General features: G+C 45.8%; 1 protein-coding gene across 1 annotated transcript in view; it reads left to right on the top strand.

Moving 5' to 3' along the window:
* The window catches only part of WDR45B (WD repeat domain 45B), a 98,871-nt gene extending 72,752 nt beyond the window's left edge, over positions 1-26,119 (top strand). The window contains exons 3-10 of the mRNA XM_063960991.1: positions 7,485-7,586; positions 15,772-15,859; positions 16,051-16,145; positions 17,433-17,623; positions 17,886-17,971; positions 18,118-18,219; positions 22,533-22,654; positions 24,996-26,119. Of these exons, the coding sequence (XP_063817061.1) occupies positions 7,485-7,586; positions 15,772-15,859; positions 16,051-16,145; positions 17,433-17,623; positions 17,886-17,971; positions 18,118-18,219; positions 22,533-22,654; positions 24,996-25,102 (893 nt within the window). The 3' untranslated portion in view covers positions 25,103-26,119. The remainder of the gene's footprint in view (positions 1-7,484; positions 7,587-15,771; positions 15,860-16,050; positions 16,146-17,432; positions 17,624-17,885; positions 17,972-18,117; positions 18,220-22,532; positions 22,655-24,995) is intronic.
* The last annotated feature ends 1,377 nt before the right edge of the window (positions 26,120-27,496 follow it).

Below are 27,496 nucleotides of genomic sequence, written 5' to 3'. Positions count from 1 at the left end.
TTGGGATTTGTCGGTGGTTCTGAAGGCGTTGCAAGGGTCTCCATTTGAGCCTCTTGAATCTGCAGATCTTAAGTGGCTTTCTCTTAAGATGTTGTTTCTGCTGGCTATTGCCTCTGCTAAACGGGTGTCGGATTTGGGTGCCTTATCTGGTTTTTCACCGTGATCGGGCGGTTCTTAGAACTCGTCCCAGGTATTTACCTTAGGTGGTGTCTTCTTCCACCTTAATCAGGAGATTGTGGTTCCGGCCTTTGCCTCTCCTGAATTGTCTTCCAAAGAGCTGTCTTTTGGATGTGGTGCGGGCTCTACGTATCTACACGAAGAGAACTGCCTCCATCAGGAAGTCTAATTCTCTCTTTGTTCTGTTTGGGTTTTCACAAACGTGGCTGGCCTGCTCATAAGCAGACTCTAACCAGATGGATTAGAATGGTGATTGCACATGCTTATGTACAGGCTGGCCTTCCAGCTCCTGCTACCATAAAGGCCCATTCTACTCGGTCGGTTGGACATTCTTGGGCGGCCCGCCGTGGTGCGACCCTTGAACAGGATGCTTCCTTTGGATGCCGGGTTCTTGTGCCCGCTACAGTGCGTCCTCTCCCATAAGGAACTGCTTTAGGACATCCCCAATGTCATTCCCTGTGGAGTCCAGTGTAGACCGCAGCAGAAAACGAGATTTATGGTAAGCACTTACCGTTGTTAAATCTCTTTTCTGGGAGGTACACTGGGCTCACCCTGACGCACTTAGCTTCTTTTGGGTTGGTATGGTATTAGCCGCTGACACCATCTGCTGTTGTGAGTGTGTGGTGTATGTGGCTACTAACTATTGTCGTCTCTTTTACCTGCTACTGCATTGGACTGGTTAACAAAAACTGAGCTCTTGTGCACGGAGGCGGGGTTATAGATGAGGTGGCGCTATGCATCTTAGGAAGAAGGTCAAAGCTTTGAGCCTGTTGGTGCCTCGGATCAAGATCTTACTCTACACCCCCAATGTCATTCCCTGTGGAGCCCAGTGTACCTTGCAGAAAATAAGAATTTACTCACCGGTAATTCTATTTCTCGTAGTCCGCAGTGGATGCTGGGAACTCCGTAAGGACCATGGGGAATAGACGGGCTCCGCAGGAGACTGGGCACTCTAAAGAACAGATTAGGTACTATCTGGTGTGCACTGGCTCCTCCCTCTATGCCCCTCCTCCAGACCTCAGTTAGGGAAACTGTGCCCGGAAGAGCTGACATTACAAGGAAAGGAAATTTTGAATCCAGGGTAAGACTCATACCAGCCACACCAATCACACCGTACAACTTGTGATACCTTTACCCGGTTAACAGTATGAACAACAACTGAGCCTCACTCAACGGATGGCTCATAACAATAACCCTTAGTTAAGCAATAACTATATACACGTATTGCAGAAAGTCCGCACTTGGGACGGGCGCCCAGCATCCACTACGGACTACGAGAAATAGAATTACCGGTGAGTAAATTCTTATTTTCTCTGACGTCCTAGTGGATGCTGGGAACTCCGTAAGGACCATGGGGATTATACCAAAGCTCCCAAACGGGCGGGAGAGTGCGGATGACTCTGCAGCACCGAATGAGCAAACACAAGGTCCTCCTCAGCCAGGGTATCAAACTTGTAGAACTTTGCAAATGTGTTTGAACCCGACCAAGTAGCCGCTCGGCAAAGCTGTAAAGCCGAGACCCCTCGGGCAGCCGCCCAAGAAGAGCCCACCTTCCTTGTGGAATGGGCTTTTACTGATTTTGGATGCGGCAATCCCGCCGCAGAATGAGCCTGCGGAATCGTGCTACAGATCCAGCGAGCAATAGTTTGCTTTGAAGCAGGAGCACCCAGCTTGTTGGGGGCATGCAAGATAAACTGCAAGTCAGTCTTCCTGACTCCAGCCGTTCTGGAAACATATATTTTCAAAGCCCTGACTACGTCCAGCAACTTGGAGTCCTCCAAGTCCCGAGTAGCCGCAGGCACCACAAGAGGTTGGTTCAAATGAAACGAGGACACCACCTTTGGGAGAAATTGGGGACGAGTCCTCAATTCTGCCCTATCCATATGGAAAATCAGATAAGGGCTTTTACATGACAAAGCCGCTAATTCTGATACACGCCTGGCCGAAGCCAAGGCCAACAACATGACCACTTTCCACGTGAGATATTTCAACTCCACGGTTTTAAGTGGCTCAAACCATTGTGACTTTAGGAAATCCAACACCACGTTGAGATCCCAGGGTGCCACTGGTGGCACAAAAGGGGGCTGAATATGCAGCACTCCCTTAACAAATGTCTGAACCTCAGGCAGTGAAGCCAGTTCTTTTTGAAAGAAAATGGATAGGGCCGAAATCTGGGCCTTTATGGACCCCAATTTTAGGCCCATAGTCACCCCTGACTGTAGGAAGTGCAGGAAACGACCCAGTTGGAATTCCTCTGTAGGGGCCTTCCTGGCCTCACACCAAGCAACATATTTTCGCCATATACGGTGATAATGCTTTGCTATCACGTCTTTTCTAGCCTTTATCAGCGTAGGAATAACTTCATCCGGAATGCCTTTTTCCGCTAGGATCCGGCGTTCAACCGCCATGCCATCAAACGCAGCCGCGGTAAGTCTTGGAACAGACAGGGCCCTTGTTGCAGCAGGTCCTGTCTGAGAGGCAGAGGCCATGGGTCCTCTGTGTGCATTTCTTGCAGTTCCGGGTACCAAGTCCTTCTTGGCCAGTCCGGAACAATGAGTATTGTTCTTATTCCTCTCTTTCTTACTATTCTCAGTACTTTTGGTATGAGAGGAAGAGGAGGAAACACATATACCGACTGGTACACCCACGGTGTCACTAGGGCGTCCACAGCTATCGCCTGAGGGTCCCTTGACCTGGCGCAATATCTTTTTAGCTTTTTGTTGAGGCGGGACGCCATCATGTCCACCTGTGGCAGTTCCCATCGGTTTGCAATCAGTTGGAAGACTTCTTGATGAAGTCCCCACTCTCCCGGGTGGAGGTCGTGTCTGCTGAGGAAATCTGCTTCCCAGTTGTCCACTCCCGGAATTAACACTGCTGACAGTGCTTGCACGTGATTCTCCGCCCATCGAAGAATCTTTGTGGCTTCCGCCATTGCCATCCTGCTTCTTGTGCCGCCCTGGCGGTTTACATGCGCGACCGCCGTGATGTTGTCTGACTGAATCAGCACTGGCCGGTTTCGAAGCAGGGGCTCTGCTTGACTCAGGGCGTTGTAAATGGCCCTTAATTCCAGTATATTTATGTGTAGAGAAGTCTCCAGACTTGACCACAGCCCTTGGAAGTTTCTTCCCTGAGTGACTGCCCCCCATCCTCGGAGGCTTGCATCCGTGGTCACCAGGACCCAGTCCTGTATGCCGAACCTGCGGCCCTCGAGAAGGTGAGCACTCTGCAGCCACCACAGAAGAGACACCCTGGCCCTTGGGGACAGGGTGATCAGCCGATGCATCTGAAGATGCGATCCGGACCACTTGTCCAACAGATCCCACTGAAAGATCCTCGCATGGAACCTGCCGAAGGGAATGGCTTCGTATGAAGCCACCATCTTTCCCAGGACTCGCGTTCAGTGATGCACAGATACCTTTTTTGGTTTCAGGAGGTCCCTGACCAGATATGCTAATTCCTGGGCCTTCTCCACCGGGAGAAACACCTTCTTCTGTTCTGTGTCCAGAATCATGCCCAGGTAAAGCAGACGCGTCGTAGGAATCAGCTGCGACTGTGGAACATTCAGAATCCAGCCGTGCTGTTGCAACACTTCCTGAGAGAGTGCTACGCTGATCAACAACTGCTCCCTGGACCTCGCCTTCATGAGGAGATCGTCCAAGTACGGGATAATTATAACTCCCTTCTGCCGAAGGAGTATCATCATTTCGGCCATTACCTTGGTAAATATTCTCGGTGCCGTGGACAGGCCAAACGGCAACATCTGGAACTGGTAATGACAGTCCTGTACCACAAATCTGAGGTACTCCTGGTGAGGTGGGTAAATGGGGACATGCAAGTAAGCATCTTTGATGTCCAGCGACACCATAAATTCCCCCTCTTCCAGTCTTGCAATAACCGCTCGAAGCGATTCCATTTTGAACTTGAATTTCTTTATATAAGTGTTCAAGGACTTTAAATTCAGAATGGGTCTCACCGAACCGTCCGGTTTCGGTACCACAAACATTGTGGAATAGTAACCCCTTCCCTGTTGAAGGAGGGGGACCCTGACAATCACTTGCTGGAGGTACAGCTTGTGAATTGCCGCCAGCACTACCTCCCTTTCCATGGGGGAAGCTGGCAAGGCTGATTTGAGGTAACGGCGGGGGGGAGTCGCTTCGAATTCCAGCTTGTATCCCTGAGATACAATTTGTATAGCCCAGAGATCCACCTGTGAGCGAACCCACTGGCTGCTGAAGTTTCGGAGACGCGCCCCCACCGCACCTGGCTCCGCCTGTGGAGCCCCAACGTCATGCGGTGGACTTAGTGGAAGCAGGGGAGGACTTTTGTTCCTGGGAATTGGCTGCATGGTGCAGCTTCTTACCTCTACCCCTGCCTCTGGCAAGAAAGGATGCACCCCTGACCCTCTTGCCTTTTTGGGAACGAAAGGACTGCATTTGATAATACGGTGCTTTCTTAGGCTGTGAGGAAACCTGAGGCAAGAAAGTGGACTTTCCAGCTGTCGCTGTAGACACGAGGACCGAAAGACTGTCCCCAAACAATTCCTCACCCTTATAAGGCAAAACCTCCATGTGTTTTTTAGAATCAGCATCTCCTGTCCATTGCCGAGTCCATAAGACCCTCCTGGCAGAAATGGACATAGCATTAATTCTAGAGCCCAGCAGGCAAATGTCCCTCTGAGCATCTCGCATATATAAGACGACGTCTTTGATATGGCCCAGGGTTAGCAAAACAGTATCTCTGTCGAGGGAATCTATGTCGTCTAACAGAGTATCTGTCCACGCTGCTACAGCACTACACATCCAGGCTGAAGCAATAGCAGGTCTCAGTAGAGTACCAGAGTGTGTATACACTGACTTCAGGATAGCTTCCTGCTTTCTATCCGCAGGCTCTCTTAGGGCGGCCGTATCCTGAGACGGCAGGGCCACCTTTTTAGATAAGCGTGTCAGCGCCTTGTCCACCCTAGGGGATGTTTCCCAACGTAACCTGTCCGTTGGCGGGAAAGGGTACGCCATCAGTAACCTCTTAGAAATAACTAATTTCTTATCAGGGGAACTCCACGCTTCACACAATTCATTTAATTCATCAGATGGGGGAAAAGTCACTGGCTGCTTTTTCTCCCCAAACATATAAACCCTCTTGGTATTAACCGGGTTACTCTCAGAAATGTGTAATACATCTTTCATTGCAATAATCATGTATCGGATGGCCTTGGTCATTTTAGACTGTAAATGTGCCTCATCATCGTCGACACTGGAGTCGGACTCCGTGTCGGCATCTGTGTCAACCATCTGAGATAGAAGGCGTTTATGAGCCCCTTGACGTTTTCTGAGTCGCCTGGGCAGGCGCGGGCTGAGACCCCGGCTGTCCCAAGGCTGCAGCGTCATCAAACCTTTTATGTAAGGAGTTTACATTGTCATTTAAGACCTTCCACATATCCATCCAATCAGGTGTCGGCCCCGACGGGGGCGATACCAAACTTATCTGCCCTTGCTCCGCCTCCACGTAACCTTCCTCATCAAACATGTCGACACAGCCGTACCGACACACCGCGCACACACACAGGGAATGCTCAGACTGAGGACAGGACCCCACAAAGTCCTTTGGGGAGACAGAGAGAGAGTATGCCAGCACACACCACAGCGCTATATAACACAGGGATTTTCACTGCTAATAAGTGATATACCCAATAGCTGCTTTTTTTTGTATTCTTTGCGCCTAAATTTATGTGCCCTTCCCTCTCTTTTTAACCCGTCTTGTACCTGGATACTGCAGAGGAGAGCCTGGGGAGCTGCTTCCAGCGGAGCTGTGAAGAAAAAATGGCGCTGGTGTGCTGAGGAAGAAGGCCCCGCCCCCTCAGTGGCGGGCTTCTGTCCCACTTTCAGTGTAAAATAGTGGCGGGGGTTTTTACATATATACAGTGCTAGACTGTATATATGTATTTTTATGCCAAAGGTACTTCAATTGCAGCCCAGGGCGCCCCCCAGCGCCCTGCACCCTACAGTGACCGGAGTGTGTAAGTGTGCTGGGAGCAATGGCGCACATCTGCGGTGCTGTGCGCTACCTTAATGAAGACAGGAGTCTTCAGCCGCCGATTTCGTCGTCTTCTAGTTTCTGTTCTTCTGGCTCTGCAAGGGGGACGGCGGCGCGGCTCCGGGAACGGACGATCGAGGACAGGTGCCTGTGTTCGAACCCTCTGGAGCTAATGGTGTCCAGTAGCCTAAGAAGCACAAGCTAGTTGCAAGCAGGTAGGTTTGCTTCTCTCCCCTTAGTCCCACGTAGCAGTGAGTCTGTTGCCAGCAGAAGCTCACTGAAAATAAAAAACCTAATAAATACTTTCTTTACTAGTAAGCTCAGGAGAGCCCACTAGGAGCACCCAGCTCTGGCCGGGCACAGATTCTAACTGAGGTCTGGAGGAGGGGCATAGAGGGAGGAGCCAGTGCACACCAGATAGTACCTAATCTTTTCTTTAGAGTGCCCAGTCTCCTACGGAGCCCGTCTATTCCCCATGGTTCTTACGGAGTTCCCAGCATCCACTAGGACGTCAGAGAAAGAGATTTAACAATGGTAAGTTCTTACCATAAATCTCGTTTTTGTATCCTGAGAGACAAGCTACCCTCCCTGATGTGGAGAAAGGAGTGGTTAGATTTCACAGGAAATGGGGTATGTTTATTGATCAACTTTATAACGCTACGCAAAATACGATATACAAAATGTTCAAAACAACGACCTGCTTTCTTGTGCGAAGAGTTTAAGTGGAGGGCTGATGTGTCTTCCTGATCAGTGTGTGGCAGAGATTTTTATTTTTTTAATATGTTTGTGTATTATTTTTTGAGGAGTAAAGATGTATCCGGGGTACTTTTATGGTACTGTGTCTTGTGCATAATACCCCTTCTATGTTTTCACTTGCATGTCGTCTACCCCCCCACCCCCCTTTTCTCTCATCTGTTTTTTTTCCCTTCACTACTTTCTTTATTCATTTTCATCTCTGTCTAAAATTTGAAAAAAAAATTCATGCTGTTCATTCTGTATATGTTTAATGTCAAATGTTGACAGTATGATTTTGTATAAATGGTATAGATATGGATATAATCATCAAGATTTTAGTGAGGTCACTGGCTGGTCTCTCTTTTTGTGTCGGATATTCTGTACAAGTTGAATGACCACCTGAGCATCTTTATATTTTTGCTGCTGTTGTATTTTTGTAATTCTGATATATTTGCTTTATTGTTTGTATCAACAAAGAAGTTCTTATTACAGTTTAAAAAAAAAATACATTAAACAACTTTAATCTTTCGGTTTCTTTGCAGAGTTTCTAGAAGGTGGTGTTGGTTATGTAGAAATGTTATTCCGATGTAATTATCTCGCTCTGGTTGGAGGAGGAAAGAAGCCGAAGTATCCACCCAACAAAGGTGAGAGCCTTGTATCTCTGGTTTGTAGTTTTAAATCTGTATATATATATATTTTTTTTTCCCTTATATGGGAGCGTCATCAACTAGTGGTCATATTTGATAATACTTACATTATTCAATAATGTTTCTCTAACGTCCTAGTGGATGCTGGGGACTCCGAAAGGACCATGGGGAATAGCGGCTCCGCAGGAGACTGGGCACAAAGTAAAAGCTTTAGGACTAGCTGGTGTGCACTGGCTCCTCCCCCTATGACCCTCCTCCAAGCCTCAGTTAGATTTTGTGCCCGAACGAGAAGGGTGCAATCTAGGTGGCTCTCCTGAGCTGCTTAGAGTAAAAGTTTAAATAGCTTTTTATTTTCAGTGAGACCTGCTGGCAACAGGCTCACTGCATCGAGGGACTTAGGGGAGAGAAACGAACTCACCTGCGTGCAGAGTGGATTGGGTTTCTTAGGCTACTGGACATTAGCTCCAGAGGGACGATCACAGGCCCAGCCATGGATGGGTCCCGGAGCCGCGCCGCCGGCCCCCTTACAGATGCTGAAGCAAGAAGAGGTCCATAAATCGGCGGCAGAAGACTTTCCTGTCTTCATAAGGTAGCGCACAGCACTGCAGCTGTGCGCCATTGCTCTCAGCACACTTCACACTCCGGTCACTGAGGGTGCAGGACGCTGGGGGGGGCGTCCTGGGAAGCAATGAATTTACCTTAGTTGGCGAAAAATACATCACATATAGCTCCTGGGCTATATGGATGTATTTAACCCCTGCCAGTTTTCCAGTAAAAAGCGGGAGAAGAGCCCGCCGTGAAGGGGGCGGGGCCTATCTCCTCAGCACACAGCGCCATTTTTCCCACACAGCTCCGCTGGTAGGAAGGCTCCCAGAATCTCCCCTGCATCCTGCAACTACAGAAACAGGGTAAAAAAAAGAGGGGGGCACTTATTTGGCAAAATAACAGATATAAGCAGCTATAAGGGATAGACACTTATTGTAAGGTTGTCCCTATACATATATAGCGCTCTGGTGTGTGCTGGCAAACTCCCTCTGTCTCCCCAAAGGGCTAAGTGGGTCCTGTCCTCTATCAGAGCATTCCCTGTGTGTGTGCTGGGTGTCGGTACGTGTGTGTCGACATGTATGAGGAGGAAAATGATGTGGAGGCGGAGCAGAGTGTCTGTAACAGTGATGTCACCCCCTAGGGGGTCGACACCTGAGTGGATGTACTGTTGAAAATTACGTGACAGTGTCAGCTCTATATAAAAAAACAGTGGTTGACATGAGACAGCCGGCTACTCAGCTTGTGCCTGTCCAGACGTCTCATAGGCCGTCAGGCAGATGGCAGATACAGACGCCGACACGGATACTGACTCCTGTGTCGACGGTGAAGAGACAACCGTGATTTCCAGTAGGTCCACACGTTACATGATTGAGACAATGGAAAATGTTTTATACATTTCTGATAATACGAGTACCACCAAAAAAGGGGTATTATGTTCGGTGAGGGAAAAACTACCTGTAGTTTTCCTGAATCTGAGAAATAAAATGTGTGATGATGCGTGGGTTTCCCCCCGATAACAATTAATAATTTCTTAAAAAGTATTGGCTGCATACCCTTTCCCGCCAGAGGTTAGGATGCATTGGGAAACACCCCCTAGGGGGGATAAGGCGCTCACACGCTTGTAAGAACAAGGGCTCTATCCTCTCATGAGATGGCCGCCCTTAAGGATCCTGCTGATAGAAAGCAGGAGGGTATCCAAAAAAAGGTATTTACACACATACTGGTGTTATACTGCGACCAGCTATCGCCTCAGCCTGGAGGTGCAGTGCTGGGTTGGCATGGTCGGATTCCCTGACTGGAAAGATTGATATCCTAGATAAGGATAGTATATTATTGCCTATAGAGCATTTAAAAGATGCATTTCTATATATGCATGATGCACAGCGGAATAATTGCCGACTGGCATCAAGTATAAGTGCGTTGTCCAATTCTACCAGTAAAATGGTCAGGTGATGCGGATTCCAAACGTCATTTGGAAGTATTGCCTTTGAAAGGGGACATTTGGGGTCGGTCTTTTAGACCTGGTGGCCACGGCAACAGCTGGGAAATCCACGTTTGTACCCCAGGTCGCCTCTCAAAATAAGACGCCGTATTATCAGGCGCAGTCCTTTGTTGGCAAGCGGACAAAAGGTTCCTCTTTTCTGCTCGTGACAGAGGGAGAGGAAAAAGGCTGCAGAGATCAGCCAGTTCCCAGGAACAGAAACCCTTTCCAGCCTCTGCCAAGCCCTCAGTATGACGCTAGGGCTTTACAAGCTCAGGCACGGTGGGGGCCCGTTCTCAATGAATTTCAGTGCGCAGTGGGCTCACTCGCAAGTAGACCCCTGGATCCTTCAGGTAATATCTCAGGGGTACATATTGGAATTCGAGACGTCTCCCCCTCGCCGTTTCCAAAAGTCGACTTTACCGACGTCTCCCTCTGACAGGGAGGCAGTTTTGGAAGCCATTCACAAGCTGTATTCCCAGCAGGTGATAATCAAGGTACCCCTCCTGCAACAGGGAACGGGGTATTATTCCACACTATTGTGGTACCGAAGCCAGACGGCTCGGTGAGACCGATTCTAAAATCTAAAATCTTTGAACACTTACATACAGAGGTTCAAATTCAAGATTGAGTCACTCAGAGCAGTGATTGCGAACCTGGAAGAAGGGGACTACATGATGTCTCGGGACATCAAGGATGCTTACCTTCATGTCAAAATTTACCCTTCTCACCAAGGGTACCTCAGGTTTATGGTACAGAACTGTCACTATCAGTTCAGACGCTGCCGTAGGGATGGTCCACGGCACCCCGGGTCTTTACCAAGGTAATGGCCGAAATGATGATGTTCCTTCGAAGGAAGGGAATTTTAGTTATCCCTTACTTGGACGATTCCCTGATAAGGGTAAGATCCAGGGAACAGTTGGAGGTCGGTGTAGCACTATCTCAGATAGTGTTGCGGCAGCACGATTGGATTCTCAATATTCCAAAATCGCAGCTGGTTCCGTCGACGTGTCTTCTGTTCCTAGGGATGATCCTGGACACAGTCCAGAAAAAGGTGTTTCTCCCGGAGGAGAAAGCCAGGGAGTTATCCGAGCTAGTCAGGAACCTCCTCAAACCGAGCCAAGTCTCAGTGCATCAATGCACAAGGGTTCTGGGTAAAATGGGGGCTTCCTACGAAGCAATCCCATTTGGCAGATTCCACGCAAGAACTTTCCAGTGGGACCTGCTGGACAAATGGTCCGGGTCGCATCTTCAGATGCATCAGCGGATAACCCTGTCACCAAGGACAAGGGTGTCCCTCCTGTGGTGGTTGCAGAGTGCTCATCTTCTAGAGGGCCGCAGATTCGGCATTCAGGACTGGGTCCTGGTAACCACGGATGCCAGCCTGCGAGGCTGGGGAGCAGTCACACAGGGAAGGAATATCCAGGACTTATGGTCAAGCCTGGAGACATCACTTCACATAAATATCCTGAAGCTAAGGGACATTTACAATGCTCTAAGCTTAGCAAGACCTTTGCTTCAAGGACAGCCGGTGTTGATCCAGTCGGACAACATCACGGCAGTCACCCACGTAAACAGACAGGGTGGCACAAGAAGCAGAAGGGCAATGACAGAAGCTGCAAGGATTCTTCGCTGGGCGGAAAATCATGGGATAGCACTGTCAGCAGTATTCATTCCGGGAGTGGACAACTGGGAAGCAGACTTCCTCAGCACGACCTCCACCCGGGGAGAGTGGGGACTTCACCCAGAAGTCTTCCACAGGATTATAAACCGTTGGGAAAAACTCGACAGGTATTGCGCCAGGTCCAGGGACCCTCAGGCAATAGCTGTAGACGCTCTGGTAACACCGTGGGTGTACCAGTCAGGGTATGTGTTTCCTCCTCTGCCTCTCATACCCAAGGTACTGAGATTGATAAGATGGTGAGGAGTAAGCACTATATTCGTGGCTCCGGATTGGCCAAGAAGGACTTGGTAACCGGAACTTCAAGAGATGCTCACGGAGGATCCGTGGCCTCTACCTCTAAGAAGGGACCTGCTCCAGCAAGGACCCTGTCTGTTCCAAGACTTACCGCGGCTGCGTTTGACGGCATGGCGGTTGAACGCCGGATCCTGAAGGAAAAAGGGCATTCCGGATGAAGTCATCCCTATCCTGATCAAAGCCAGGAAGGATGTAACCGCAAAAACATTATCACCGCAATTGGCGAAAATATGTTGCGTGGTGTGAGGCCAGAAAGGCCCGACGGTGGAAATTCGACTGGGTCGATTCCTACATTTCCTGCAAACAGGAGTGTCTATGGGCCTGAAATTGGGGTCCATTAAGGTTAAAATTTCGGCCCTGTCAATTTTCTTCCAAAAAGAACTAGCTTCAGTCCCTGAAGTTCAGACGTTTGTAAAAGGGGTACTGCATATACAACCTCCTTTTGTGCCTCCAGTGGCACTTGGGATCTCAATGTAGTTTTTTTTTTGGATTCCAAAAGTCACATTGGTTTGAACCACTTAAATCTGTGGAGTTAAAATATCTCACATGGAAAGTGGTCATGCTGTTGGCCCTGGCCTGGGCCAGGCGCGTGTCAGAATTGGCGGCTTTATCCTGTAAAAGCCCTTATCTGATTTTCCATTCGGACAGGGCGGAATTGAGGACTCGTCCTCAATTTCTCCCTAAGGTGTTTTCAGCATTTCACTTAAACCAACCTATTGTGGTGCCTGCGGCTACTAGGGACTTGGAGGATTCCAAGTTGCTGGACGTAGTCAGGGCCCTGAAAATATATGTTTCCAGGACGGCTGGAGTCAGAAAATCTGACTCGCTGTTTATCCTGTATGCACCCAACAAGCTGGGTGCTCCTGCTTCTAAGCAGACGATTGCTCGTTGGATTTGCAGTACAATTCAGCTTGCACATTCTGTGGCAGGCCTGCCACAGCCAAAATCTGTAAAAGCCCATTCCACACGGAAAGTGGGCTCATCTTGGGCGGCTGCCCGAGGGGTCTCGGCTTTACAACTTTGCCGAGCAGCTACTTGGTCAGGGGCAAACACGTTTGCTAAATTCTACAAATTTGATACCCTGGCTGAGGAGGACCTGGAGTTCTCTCATTCGGTGCTGCAGAGTCATCCGCACTCTCCCGCCCGTTTGGGAGCTTTGGTATAATCCCCATGGTCCTTTCGGAGTCCCCAGCATCCACTAGGACGTTAGAGAAAATAAGAATTTACTTACCGATAATTCTATTTCTCATAGTCCGTAGTGGATGCTGGGCGCCCATCCCAAGTGCGGATTGTCTGCATTACTTGTACATAGTTATTGTTACAAAAATCGGGTTATTGTTGTTGTGAGCCATCTTTTCAGAGGCTCCTTCTGTTATCATGCTGTTAACTGGGTTCAGATCACAAGTTGTACGGTGTGATTGGTGTGGCTGGTAATGAGTCTTACCCGGGATTCAAAATCCTTCCTTATTGTGTACGCTCGTCCGGGCACAGTATCCTAACTGAGGCTTGGAGGAGGGTCATAGGGGGAGGAGCCAGTGCACACCAGCTAGTCCTAAAGCTTTTACTTTGTGCCCAGTCTCCTGCGGAGCCGCTATTCCCCATGGTCCTTTCGGAGTCCCCAGCATCCACTACGGACTATGAGAAATAGAATTATCGGTAAGTAAATTCTTATTTTTATCATGCTGTTGAATCCATCAACTATTTTCTTTATGCAGTTCCTCTTTAGATCTATAGGCCATCTGTGCCATTTGGTTGCTGCTGTTATTGTTCATTCACATAGCGATTTAAGAAACCGTTTTTAACCGTAATCTAAATAACCTGAAAGTTAAACTCACAATTCTTTATCTATCCAGTAATTTAAATAAAGGTAGCCTATTATTAAATGAAGACATATGAGCAATAGGGATATCCATCAGAAGAAAAACGCTGCAGGGAGCACTTTCAATACATGTTTCTACAGAGAAATGAAGGAACTCGTAGAACACTGCCAAACCACAGAATAAACGCAATGAAAAGCATTACGCGATGTCCTTGATTGGTGTTTACGCAAAACCTGACCAAAGTCTACAAACATGAAGCTGGCCCAGGCACCATTCAGCCATGTTTGGGGATAGCTAAGGTTGCATTGTGCATAGCTGATTACAAAATACATCCAAAATCTTCTGCGCTTCTTTCAGATTCAGCAATGTCTTGGTGTCTGTTCTGCTTTCAGTGTTACCTCCCATAGGACAGGGATCCGGTCATGTGACCAGCGCTCGGGATCCCTACGGTCACCATGTAGACGCCGAGATCCCGAACGATCAAAAGCCCTATAGTCTGCATGCCTATTAACAGGGACTGTTCCGCAAGGGGCTTTGTTGCGCTCGCCACCCCCCCCTGCTGGCATTCTGCTGCCGGGATCCTGAGGTCGGTATGCTGAACACCAGGATCCCCACTGCTGGTCACGCAGCCCATAGTAAAGACCACTTTGCTCATACTGAGTAGCTCCTACATGTTTCCTGTGGGTTGTTTTTTTAAATCTAAAAATGGTAAAGTGACTACTCCCACTTTGGCGCTAATCCAAGGCTACACTTTTTGCAGGAACTTCTATTTTCTCAATAAAATGTAATGTACCGGCTTGATGTGAATAAAATATAAATGTAATACTACACAATGATTAAAAGTGAGACAAAAACAGAACCCAACATGGGAAACAGAGTCCTACCAAGATGATAATCGGAGCCGCAGGTGTTATGAATGCAAGGTATTTCCCGGGAACAATACCCTGCATGTGGCTCCGTCAGGCGTGGTCCCTTTCACATGAAAACTTATATATACCTACAGCTAGAGATAAATCTCAAACTGTATATATATCTGGCGCTAAAATAATGTATGGTAGTAATTTACCAGATGGTAATCAGTGAAAATTGTGATCTCTAGGGCTGCTGAGCAAAAACAGCTGGTTAGGCTGAACAACTAATTGAAATACAAAGGAGAAAGAAATGCTCTGCGCACCAAAAATCACTTTGAATTGATTGATTAATTAAGTGCAGTCTAGCAAGGAGAATGATTGACTCAATGAAACTTGACCTTTTTTATAGTGAAAAATATTTTATAAAACAGTTAATGACACAAAACAAAGTAAATAAGACAAACAATACATATATATATATATATATAGCAGTATAAAAACCGGAGGTATTTCACCTCTTGCAAGTGTAAATAGAAACACTGTATCTAACTTTTATAAACGTGCTGTTTAAACAGCATACACTGTATCTAAAATGCAGATCGGATATCTTAAGTGAAAGAGGCTCTATACAAAGAGCAACAATCGATTCTAACACTGGCGTCCCAGTGTGGAATCAAATAAAATGTCCACAGATGGCTCCACAATAAAATTATTAGAAGCAAAGCAAGTAATAATAGTTACCCTCGTGCTGATTCCTGAGATGTAATGCAGAGTCCTGTATGCATTTGCACGGGGAGAATGTAAAGATTGGTAGTTGCTGCCACAATGGTAATTAAAAGACAGACTTGTTGGAATATTTATTCTCCGTAATAATAGCCGTCAGTTGACCGTCCTTTGTGGTCCCTTTCACAGTCAAGGATGTCCAGAAGCACAGGAAAGTACTGGAAAGCAGGTGCCGACGCGTTTCGGGACATCAAAGTCCCTTTTTCAAGGCTGAAAAAGGGACTTTGATGTCCCGAAACGCGTCGGCACCTGCTTTCCAGTACTTTCCTGTGCTTCTGGACATCCTTGACTGTGAAAGGGACCACTGGGGAACACGCCTGACGGAGCCACATGCAGGGTATTGTTCCCGGGAAATACCTTGCATTCATAACACCTGCGGCTCCGATTATCATCTTGGTAGGACTCTGTTTCCCATGTTGGGTTCTGTTTTTGTCTCGCTTTTAATCATTGTGTAGTATTACATTTATATTTTATTCACATCAAGCCGGTACATTACATTTTATTGAGAAAATAGAAGTTCCTGCAAAAAGTGTAGCATTGGATTAGCGCCAAAGTGGGAGTAGTCACTTTACCATTTTTAGTGCATTTTTACTGTTTGGAGTTTGCAGGGAACTCCCAGACTACCCCCAGGCTTGCACAAATCCTTACAGCGCAACCATCCACCTCTATTATTTCTTTTTTGTTTTTTTAAATCTGTTTTATGTATTTTTTGTTTCTGACTCAGTGATGATTTGGGACGACCTGAAAAAGAAAACTGTGATTGAAATAGAATTTTCCACCGAGGTGAAAGCTGTGAAACTGCGCAGAGACAGGTACTGATCCGCTAGTGAGACCAGTAACCGAAATGTATGTTATTAGATGGCAATAGGCACAATCAGTTACTAATGAATGGATCGTCAAACATGCAAAGATGACTAAATTTGGGCTAAGGATGTTCTCTGTCTGTTTCTTTGTTGCCTTCTTGCTACGCTCATATATCCCTTTCTAAACTTCTGTGTTTCAGGATCGTTGTCGTATTGGACTCCATGATAAAAGTTTTCACCTTCACCCACAACCCTCATCAGCTGCATGTCTTCGAAACCTGCTACAACCCTAAAGGTGACATGATAAAGATATGTTATTAAAGATCAGCCACGTTTCTGTTGGATTTGAATACCTTTGAATGTCTTAATTATTAACCTACATATGCCTGAAAAGAGAATGTCTCACTACATAGGAGTGGATTGGTAGCAATCTTACCAGTCATCTTCTGCGCTTTAATGTCCCCCTTGGGCTCACAACTTTGTGCAAAAGGAGGTAGCGTTAGTTAATAAACTGTAGTAGACTCCTGTGAGCACTGCTGTACTGCTGCTGTTGTTACGGGACCCGTTCAATTTGCCGGATGGAGTCCCGGCAAAACAGGACTATTCCCACTCGTGGATGTCCATGACACCCATAGAGTAGGAAGAGAGCCTGTGGCGAGTGCAGTGATAAACAGAGTCTGCAGCAAGCACGCAAGGGGACTTTTTGTGCTCGTCCCGCTGCCGGCATTTTGGCGGGCAGGATGCCGCTCTCGGGATATGGACAGCCGGCATCCCGCCGGCCTGTATATCATATGTATTGTTGTTACTGCTACTACTGTTCCTATACCAATTTGCAGCCTTCACTGTTCTTTTACAGCTCCATAAAAGCACCGTCATCGGGATCTTTACTGGCATGATTAAAATTAAATAAAAATAGAACATAATTCTATAATTTTTTTTGCTTCAGGGTCTTTTTAAGAGGTTATTCTGGAAAAGTGCGCTAGGGAGTGTGATGGATATCCGTGTGACTTGTAGCAAACACTCTGAGTGCAGGGGAAGGGGAGCGTGGGATGGGGCTGCTAGTGAGCGGGTACCCCAACCAATAAGTGAAAATACTGCTCCATCCAAATCCTTTTGTGTTTGGGTGCAGTTCTCATATATGGACGGTTCACCTGATTTTGTGCTTAGTTCACTTATATGGCACATACCTCTAAGTATGTCATGCCTTAAGTACATCTCAGATATTTCATATAGTTTCTAGAAATAGTTGGTTACATTTTGTGGTAACGTTTTTATACCCTGTCTGTGTGTAACCTTGGGAATATGCTTTCATTTTAAGTGCATTACTCTTGGCAAATCTGTGTTTATTGAACATGTATATTTCATCTTGGTAAAAAGTAAACAATAAAAAGGAATTGCTGGTGTAATTGATGCATTGGAAATACCACGTACTATATGTGGACATTAAGCCGTCTTTTCCCTGAGGGTCAGTAGGAGCTTGGAGAACTGATCTGCATCTGTGCCATGCATATTGAGTCTACCTTAGGCTGTTTTCTTAGATACTGATAAACCATAATCTAATCCAGGACAATCCCCTCCTCAGGTCTGTGCGTCTTGTGTCCGAACAGCAACAACTCCTTCCTGGCCTTCCCCGGGGCTCACACAGGCCATGTGCAGATTGTAGATCTGGCCAGCACTGAGAAGCCGCCAGTTGACATCCCAGCACACGAGGGGGTACTGAGCTGCATCGCTTTGAACCTACAAGGGACCAGAATCGCTACTGCATCAGAGAAGGTTGTTGTTGTCGCCCCAATCCCCCTTATTCAGTCCGTCACTGGCAGTCTCTGCTTCCACTACTGTGCCCAGGAATCATTTGAATTGGACATGCATTATGAATGATGCATACTAAAAGTTCATTATTGTAGCCAGTATAATTAGTATAGAAGATGAATCTTACCATGAATCCCATTTATTGCACAGGCCCTTTATAACTATAACTATTTTTAATTTAACAGCAGTTTTCATATCACTTGATCTGACTCCTCTGTCTTTACAGGGAACTCTAATTAGAATATTTGATACATCATCTGGACATTTAATTCAGGAGCTGCGTAGAGGATCACAGGCTGCAAATATTTACTGGTGAGAATATCCCAAGAAATGCAGTATTTGGTTTTGTATGATTCTGGTGTGCAGTAAACAGGACGGTGCTAATTACCTCATGCGTGATCTATTTGTAGCTTTGGCAGTAGGTGAGTAATTAAAACCTTTTTTGTCTTTTCTTCTAGCATAAATTTCAATGAAGACGCATCACTCATCTGTGTCTCCAGTGATCACGGGACCGTACACATCTTTGCAGCAGAGGACCCAAAGAGAAACAAACAATCCAGGTATAGTGGAGAGTCGTACGGCGATGTCTGAATATAGATGTGATGTCCTCTGGCATTCAGAAACTTGATATCCTAAATCATGCACAATGTAGAATTTATAGCAGAACTGCAGATTACAGGCTCTTTGTTGAATTGACGGAATCCGCTTTAGGGTTGCACTGTAGTAAGCATTGTACTGTAGTGAGCATGAAATACATGTGGATTGTTTCTTCTGAATGTTGGTGGCTATCATGAACCGCTGATTGGCCGGAGAAGTTCTGGATCTTCCTGTTCTTTTCATTAGTGAGCTTGAGTATCGCTGAGGCGGGTGGTCTTCAGTTTGCCGGCTGTCGGGATCCCGGCGCATATTATACCGGCGCTGGAATCCCAACAGCCGGCATACCGACACATATTCTCCCTCTTGGGGGTCCACGACCCCCCTGGAGGGAGAATAAATAGCGTAGTGCGCCACCGTGCCCGCAAGGGGCTCATTTGCGCTCGCCACGCTGTCGGTATGCCAGCGGTAGGGATCCCGGCGCCGGTATGCTGGTCGCCGGGAGCCCGGTTGCCGGCATACCATACTACACCCGCTGAGGCCAGTGGGTGGAGTGTCTATGAAAAAACACAATGGTTGTCTGGGCTAATGCAGTTGGTTAGTTCAGACAGCGGTATCGTGTAATGTTGCCACATCGTTTAAATAAGTGTCAGGCATAGGGGTGATGTAATGTACAATCTGGCTGATCCAATAAACCTATATTGTATAGTGGTTTGTGCTCCAGTCACTAGATAATCCTAGATAAGTGTGCCACACATCTATTACCTTCTTTATTAGATAATTTCTCATTAGAAAGGTAAGAATTAATACACTGCTCAAAAAAATAAAGGGAACACTAAAATAACACATCCTAGATCTGAATGAATGAAATATTCTTATTAAATACTTTGTTCTTTATATAGTTGAATGTGCTGACAACAAAATCACACAAAAATTATCAATGGAAATCAAATTTATTAACCCATGGAGGTCTGGATTTGGAGTCACCCTCAAAATTAAAGTGGAAAAACACACTACAGGCTGATCCAACTTTGATGTAATGTCCTTAAAACAAGTCAAAATGAGGCTCAGTAGTGTATGTGGACTCCACGTGCCTGAATGACCGCCCTACAATGCCTGGGCATGCTCCTGATGTGGTGGCGGATGGTCTCCTGAGGGATCTCCTCCCAGACCTGGACTAAAGCATCCGCCAACTCCTGGACAATCTGTAATGCAACGTAGCGTTGGTGGATGGAGCGAGACATGATGTCCCAGATGTGCTCAATTGGATTCAGGTCTGGGGAACGGGCGGCCCAGTCCATAGCATCAATGCCTTCGTCTTGCAGGAACTGCTGACACACTCCAGCCACATGAGGTCTAGCATTGTCTTGCATTAGGAGGAACCCAGGGCCAACCGTACCAGCATATGGTCTCACAAGGGGTCTGAGGATCTCATCTCGGTACCTAATGGCAGTCAAGCTACCTCTGGCGAGCACATGGAGGGCTGTGCGGCCCCCTAAAGAAATGCCACCCCACACCATTACTGACCCACTGCCAAACCGGTCATGTTGGAGGAGGTTGCAGGCAGCAGAATGTTCTCCTTGGCGTCTCCAGACTCTGTCACGTCTGTCACATGTGCTCAGTGAGAACCTGCTTTCATCTGTGAAGAGCACAGAGCGCCAGTGGCAAATTTGCCAATCTTGGTGTTCTCTGGCAAATGCCAAACGTCCTGCACGGTGTTGGGCTGTAAGCACAACCCCCACCTGTGGACATCGGGCCCTCATACCACCAGTCTGTTTCTGATCGTTTGAGTAGACACATGCACATTTGTGGCTTGCTGGAGGTCATTTTGCAGGGCTCTGGCAGTGCTCCTCCTGTTCCTCCTTGCACAAAGGCGGAGGTAGCGGTCCTGCTGCTGGGTTGTTGCCCTCCTACGGCCTCCTCCACGTCTCCTGATGTACTGGCCTGTCTCCTGGTAGCGCCTCCATGCTCTGGACTCTACGCTGACTGACACAGCAAACCTTCTTGCCACAGCTCGCATTGATGTGCCATTTTGGATGAGCTGCACTACCTGTGCCACTTGTGTGGGTTGTAGGGAGGTCATACAGGCACGTGGAGGCCACACACACTACTGAGCCTCATTTTGATTTGTTTTTAGGACATTACATCAAAGTTGGATCAGCATGTAGTGTGATTTTCCACTTTAATTTTGAGGGTGACTCCAAATCCAGACCTCCATGGGTTAATAAATTTGATTTCCATTGATATTTTTTGTGTGATTTTGTTGTCAGCACATTCAACTATGTAAAGAACAAAGTATTTAATAAGAATATTTCATTCATTCAGATCTAGGATGTGTTATTTTAGTGTTCCCTTTATTTTTTTGAGCAGTGTATATTGGTATTGAAGTGGAAACATTAATTCCTGGATTCTAGAAATAAACTATTATTTCATTACAGTAAGTGTTCTGTTGTAGAACCAGAAGGTGCTCCTGGAATATTGATCTAATCAGTACAGCATTGGAGCGGCCAAAGTATTCCAACCAGAAGAGGGCACTCTAGGTCCACATGGAATACAGTGTATTGTTTGTGATTTCAGTTTCACCAGATATACATTACAAAGTAGTTAGTAACACAATCTCCACAGAACAAACCACACAGCGAAATATACAAAACATGAGATTTAATTATAAAGGTACACAACGTGTTAAATAGGATTACAGTTATTCTTAATCCATAATACAGGCAAATTAGTGCCTAAACGCAATTAGGGCCTGAGTATGAAGATATCACAAAATGGGATATTTGCATGCACTATATACTGTACACTATTTGGTGAGGAGTATACTATCCTCATAGATTCTCATTCTACTTCTACCACAGTTCCCCACAGTGTACAGCTAAATATTTTGTGATTGCTTAATATTCAGGCCCTAATTGCAAGTCGGACCTTACTCCAATATTCCTCTGCCCACCGCGCATGTGTGCTGATTTTGTACATAGAGGGGTATATTCAATACAAGTCGGATCCTTTCCGACAAGCATTGTCGGAAAGGATCCGACAAAGCACTATTCAATGCAGCCAAATCAGACTGTCGGATTTGAGCCGCGCCGGACCGTCAGCCGCCGTACAGGGGACACAGGAGTCGTGAGGAGGTGCTGCCACTGAGCCGCGCCAGACCGTCAGCCGCCGTACAGGGTGAAACGGGAGTCCGGAGGAGGTGCTGCCGATGGGAGCAGGGAGGCTGCTTCAGGCGCCGCCATGCCGCAGTGGAAGGGAAGGCGTTAGGAGGTATCCGCATAGCCCGCCGTCTCTACCTCCTAATCCTCGCCCGTCCCCACACCCATCAAAACATGTCTCCGCTCCCCCGTCTCATCTCCTCAATCCGACTTTTTTTAAAGTCTGATTGAGGTTGTCGGAAACGGGGCCAAAACCTGTTGGATTTGGCCGCATTTCCGACAAAAGCACGTGGATCAGCGGCTATTCCGCCGATCCACGTGTTTTCCGACAAGTCGGTAATTCCCGACTTGTCGGAAAAAAACAGACCCTAATGAATAGGTCGGAACCTCTTCTTACCTAAATCTGTTGGAAGCTGTCGTCTTTCCGACAAGACGGCAGCTTCCGACACTTATTTGAATATACCTGAGTCACAGTACCGATTTGGACGCACGGTAACAGAAATGTGATGGGTGTTCCTAGGCGCTGACTAGGAGGCAACAGGGTTTTGCTAAAAAGATGCATTAAGATGTTGTGTTTTAATGTGAGTGTCGTTGAAAGATCAAGTGTGCACACAGGAGGCCATAGTCGGATGGAGAAACTACATTTGAGTCTATGGATGCTGACAGTTGGCGCAGTCCTTGCACTGTCGAACGCACGTACCTCAGCGAAGGACTTTGTAGTGCCATTAGCATAAAAACAGAGACATGACTGTGTCTGACTCAGTCAGCCTCTAAGAACTAATCTGCCTATATAACTGTGTTTAATACATGTGTCGTTGTGTAAGTTCATGTATTGTACAAAGTAGTTTTACTTTTTAATGTATATCTAATATAATGTACTGTATTCTTCTTGGACCTAGAGTGCCCACTCTTCTTGGAATACTTTATCCTCCAACATTCTCTGCAGAACTAGCTGGGTATATTTAGTGTAGTCTGACAATTTGTATTATTTGGGGGGAGGGGGGCATGAAGTTGTAGTTTCATGATTTTTTTTTTTATCTCCCTGGTAATTTCTTTAAAAATGTCTCGTACATCATGCCAGTAAACATAAAGTTATACAATGTAAAAATCTTTCATTCCAGTTTGGCCTCTGCCAGCTTCCTTCCCAAGTATTTCAGCTCAAAGTGGAGTTTCTCAAAGTTTCAGGTTCCCTCTGGGTCGCCTTGTGTTTGTGCCTTTGGAACAGAACCGAACTGTGTCATAGGTGAGGTAACGTAGAACAGTGCAAGTTCATTTTGCAGCTTCTCTAATATATTCAGCTAAAGTGATATTCTGATTATGATCCAAGAATAATTTAGCAATGGTAAAGATATTTTTTCCTGGCGCTTAGACTACATGTAACATGGATGAGAATATCTGTGCTGGATGTACAGTATGTTGCGGATCTGTTCAGTGCCATATTTTCTGTCCTTCCTGCACATTGCAATTCCCCAAAGATGTCACACAAATCCCTGTTAGGCCACACCCACTCACAATTCTATTATCCGCACTCTCCAGTCGATATAAAAGAAAAACCATTGTGGAAGTGAGGGCAAGCAATGGAACTGTAATACTTGGCGAGCTCCACAACCTAGTTCATATGATGGTGTTTAGTTCGGTAACAATAATTTCTATATCGCTACCATAATATTTACACATATTAGCCATATATTAAAACCATTGACAATTAAAGTAAATAACATTGATTATTCAGTGTTAGGCAGCAAGTGAATGTGTTGGAAGCAGGAATAATGGGCAAGCGTAAGGATCTGAGTGACTTTATTAAGGGCCAAGACAATTGGGTCTCCAAAATGGCAGGTCTTGTGGGTTACTCCTGGTATGCAGTCGTTAATACCTACCAAAAGTGATCCAAAGAAGGACAACCAGTCAACTGGCGACAAGGTCATGGACGCCCAATACTCACTGACGTGAGTTGGAGCGAAGACTAGTCTTTCTGGTCCGATCCCGCAGAAGAGCTTCTGTAGCACAAATTGCTGAAAAAATTAATGCTGGCTATGGTCGAAAGTTGTCGGACCACATAGTGCATCACAGCTTGCTGCGTAGCTTCAGACCGGGTCAGAGTGCCCATGCTGACCCCTGTCCACCACTGAAAGCACCTACAGTGGGTATAAGTGTCAGAACTGGACTGTGGAGCAATTGAAGAAGGTGGCATGGTCTGATGAATCGCACTTTCTTTTACATCATGTAAATGGCCTGGTGTGTGAGAGACGTTTACCAGGGGAAACAGAAGGCACCAAGATGCACTATGAGAAGGCAAGCCAGCAGAGGCAGTGTGATGCTTAGGGCAATGTTCTGCTGGTAAAACGTTGGTCTTGGCATTCATGCGCATGTTACCTTGACACCTACCACCTACCTAAACATTGTTACAGACCAAGTACTGGCAGTGGCCTCTTTCAGCAGGATAATGCGCACTGCAAAAATTGCTCAGGAAGGATTCAAGGAACATGACAAAGAGTTCAAGGTGTTGCCTTGGCCCCTAAATTCCTCAGATCTCAATCCGGTTGTGAACATCTGTCTGATGTGCTGGGAAAACACATTCGAGTCATGGAGGCCCCAGCTTGCAACTTTTCTGCTGGTAACGTCTTAGAGCTAGATACGTTACCACAGGACACCTTCAGAGGTCTTGAGGAGTCAATGCCATAGGTCAGATCTGTTTTGGTGGCATGAGGGGGACCTACACAATATTAGGCAGGTGGTTTTAATGTTGTGGCTGATCACATAGAGCAAACCAAAGAGTATAGCATTAAAGATACTTTAATAAAGTGGTCAGATCACTTCCTTTAAGCACATTGGCCAACACAAAGCCAGATCCTTGTAAGAGGAAGGAGGTAGAATCTACAAGTTGACGATTAGCCTGATCATATCTAGTTCCATCCCCTATTGTGTTTATATGTTGCTTATATATTTATCAAGTGTGATCAGCCATACTGCCTTGTAGCTTACTGATGGGAACAGATGATCCTTCATGACCAAGTATCTCTCTACAGGGGAGATGTAGTAAACCTTCGAGAGAGATAAAGTGGGCAGCCAATCAGCTTCTAGATCTTCAAGCTGATTGGTTCCTCTTGCCAACTTCTCCACGTGATTCTCTGGAAGGTTTGATACATCTCCTAGTTCTGGAAATTTATTACATATGTGAATATTTACCTTCGAGTTAAGGTTCCTACTACATGTATGTATAATAAGTCCTTATTGTGTTGATCTTTGCCTATCAAGGAGCATTTCCAAACACTCCTGTTTGTCGTCCTCCCCTTTCTGTATCCTTGGAATGCTGTGTGAGCAGAAGTTTGTTGATTCTATGGCAGTTTTTTTAGGTCTGAAAAAACCCCATATACTGTTGCTGGAATTGTTAGAGGATAAACACACATGTGCCATGCGTGACATTTTTATAGCCACACTCCCACAGGCAGTTTGTCTGTTTTCTTCTTGGTGTCTTGTATTCAGAAGTTATACAACTAGAATGTGCACATGTGAAAAACCAAAATGCTTGTACTAGAGGATTCATGTGTAACTATATTTTCTCACGTACTATCTGTCTCTTGCAGCTATCTGTGCAGACGGCAGCTACTACAAATTCCAGTTCAACCAGAAGGGGGAGTGCACACGAGATGTCTACGCGCAGTTTTTAGAAATGACTGATGACAAACTCTGAGACTTTGTTTGAGAAGGAATTGGATTCCCTCAGAAAGACTCCTCTCTGGATCTCTGCAGTAATTCAGGGGATGTTGGGTGGAGATTTCACACAAACCAAGACTTTACTGAAGACTCCCATTATAGTGTTTTTACGTTGAAATAATTAAATTACTGTACTTTAACCAACTTCTATTTTTTTTTCCCTCCGCAATTACAAAACTTGACATAAAATGAAAACAAAGAAAAAAAATATTTTAAACTTAATTTTTCTTTTCCTGCCACCGACTGCATTGATTGAAAGAAATTTAACATACTAGTTATTGCAGCTTTCCTTTTTTATATATTTTTTTGATGGGTTTTGTATGAGCCATTAATTCTCCGTGAGACATACACCACAGTATTGGTGGCAAGCCAGATGTTTGCAGGTGGTTCTTTATTATACCTAGATGCTGAAAATAGAAGTTTGTACTCTTGAAATGCATTCTCCTAAATTCCTGAAGATTTGTTACCGATTGTCAATGTTACACTAACCCGGCAAATTTCAGCATTGACAAAGCAACCATTAATAGTGTTCTGCCAATGGCAAAAGCCCTAGCACTAAATATACACTAGAGGACTGTCAAAGTACCTTCAGCTTGGGAAAGGTAGTTTCTTCATCTTATTTTCAGGCCTGGGCTGAGGGATAATTTACATCATTGTTGGCTGATTAAAAACAACAACAACCCATAAGACTCTTGTAATCCACTACAAAGCAAAAGGTTGAAGTACCTGGCTGAAGCTTTCTGTATTTAATGTACCCCTCCCCCCAGTATACAATGACTCTTTGCTTTATACCACTCATATAAAATTAAGTCAGGAATGAAGAAAGGCTTTTTGTCTTTTTAAAGACTCCTGACGTTAGAGTACTACATTTTTAGGTAGTTTTTGGAGTGTACGTTTCTGCATGTGGCTTAGTGCAATTAATCATGACTTTAGTTTTGTTTTGCACACCTGTTTGTAAGATATGTTAATGCTTTTTAATAAAATGACCAAATGATGTGGTATTCATTTCTTGGTGACCTAAATTGATGCTGCTCTCACAGCATGTTCTAGGCAACGGCCTGGACACACTTTGATAACCTTTCCACATGAAGTATCGCACAAAATCTTACATACAGCTCATTTTAACTATCTAGCATGACTACTGGAAATTGTATCAGGTCAAATGATCTTCAGAGGCCGATTTATGAAACCTAAAGGGAATTGGAGGTGTTGCCCATAGCACCACCAATCAGATTGTAGCTATAAATGTATAGACTGTATTAGAGGATAGCTAGAATATGATTTGCTGCTATGGGCCACACCTCCACTTGTCCTAGAAGGTTTGATAAATCTCCCTCTAAGACTACGGCCACACATAGCAGCCAAGCGGGTGCCGTTTCGCGTGACCTGCTTAGCCGGAAAGAGACTGCACGTGGGCGCCTACATGTGCGGCAGTCCCACCTGGTCCGACTGCAGCATGTTGCGGTTGGGCCGGACGACTGGACAACGGGATTTCAGTGTGAATACATATATTTCAATGTATGTGTTCACAGCACTGTGTTACTGGGTGGATCCGATTCTGCGGCATCCCGCAGAACAGGATCCGTGTGAATACAAAACCTCCCTCCTGGCCAAGTGGGTCCCGTTCAGCGGGACCCGCGTGGCTGCTGTGTGTGGCCTTAGGGAATCATAAGGTTTGTAATAAAAAAACAAAACTTGTATATATTGGGATAATGCAATGATCCTGCTTTTGGAAAGTGTTCAGAAATTGTATACTGACTTGGTAACAGTCCCTCCTAGGACAGTGGACTCTAAAGGCTGCTTTTGCACTGCATTTCTAATAGTGTTTAGCCGAATAAAAACTGAAGTGTTTTGTAACACCGTGATTAGCTTGAGTTGACCCTGTTTGTAGGGTGAGGAAATTTATAGCATATGTACAGAGCTGCCCACAGCCAGTCATATCCTAGATTGCGAGTAATCGGGTCATAGCAGTATCTTCGTGGAATTAAAGTGTTTTGTGATTGCAAGGCTTATCTCAACCCTGATACCACTGGCTTCAATATACCATGTAAAAAAAAAAAAAAAAATGATGATGGCTACTGAATAGTGAGAGTTCATTATAAATGCTCTTTTGTTTTGGAAGATGAAAGGATTTCGTCTAGCTGAACTTTGGAAGCTGTAAATTTGGTTTTAAAGATACATGTGTGGTTTTTCACGTCAATGATATAGGAAGGAAGAAAGTAGGGGAGATTAAGGAGCCATCAAAGATGGGAATGGACTGTTTTCTCCTCCATTGTTCTACTCATGTAATGAAACTTACTTGGCGATTCACTTAGTTTTAAAATATACGCAGAAATAGGGGGCGTGGCCTGGATGCAGCTCCTTCACGATT

The sequence above is a fragment of the Pseudophryne corroboree genome, chromosome 3, assembly GCF_028390025.1.
Source record: "Pseudophryne corroboree isolate aPseCor3 chromosome 3, aPseCor3.hap2, whole genome shotgun sequence".
NCBI classification, from domain to species: domain Eukaryota; kingdom Metazoa; phylum Chordata; class Amphibia; order Anura; family Myobatrachidae; genus Pseudophryne; species Pseudophryne corroboree.
The sequence above is the reverse complement of the archived record's forward strand: the minus strand, read 5'-3'. Positions and strand labels throughout refer to the sequence as shown.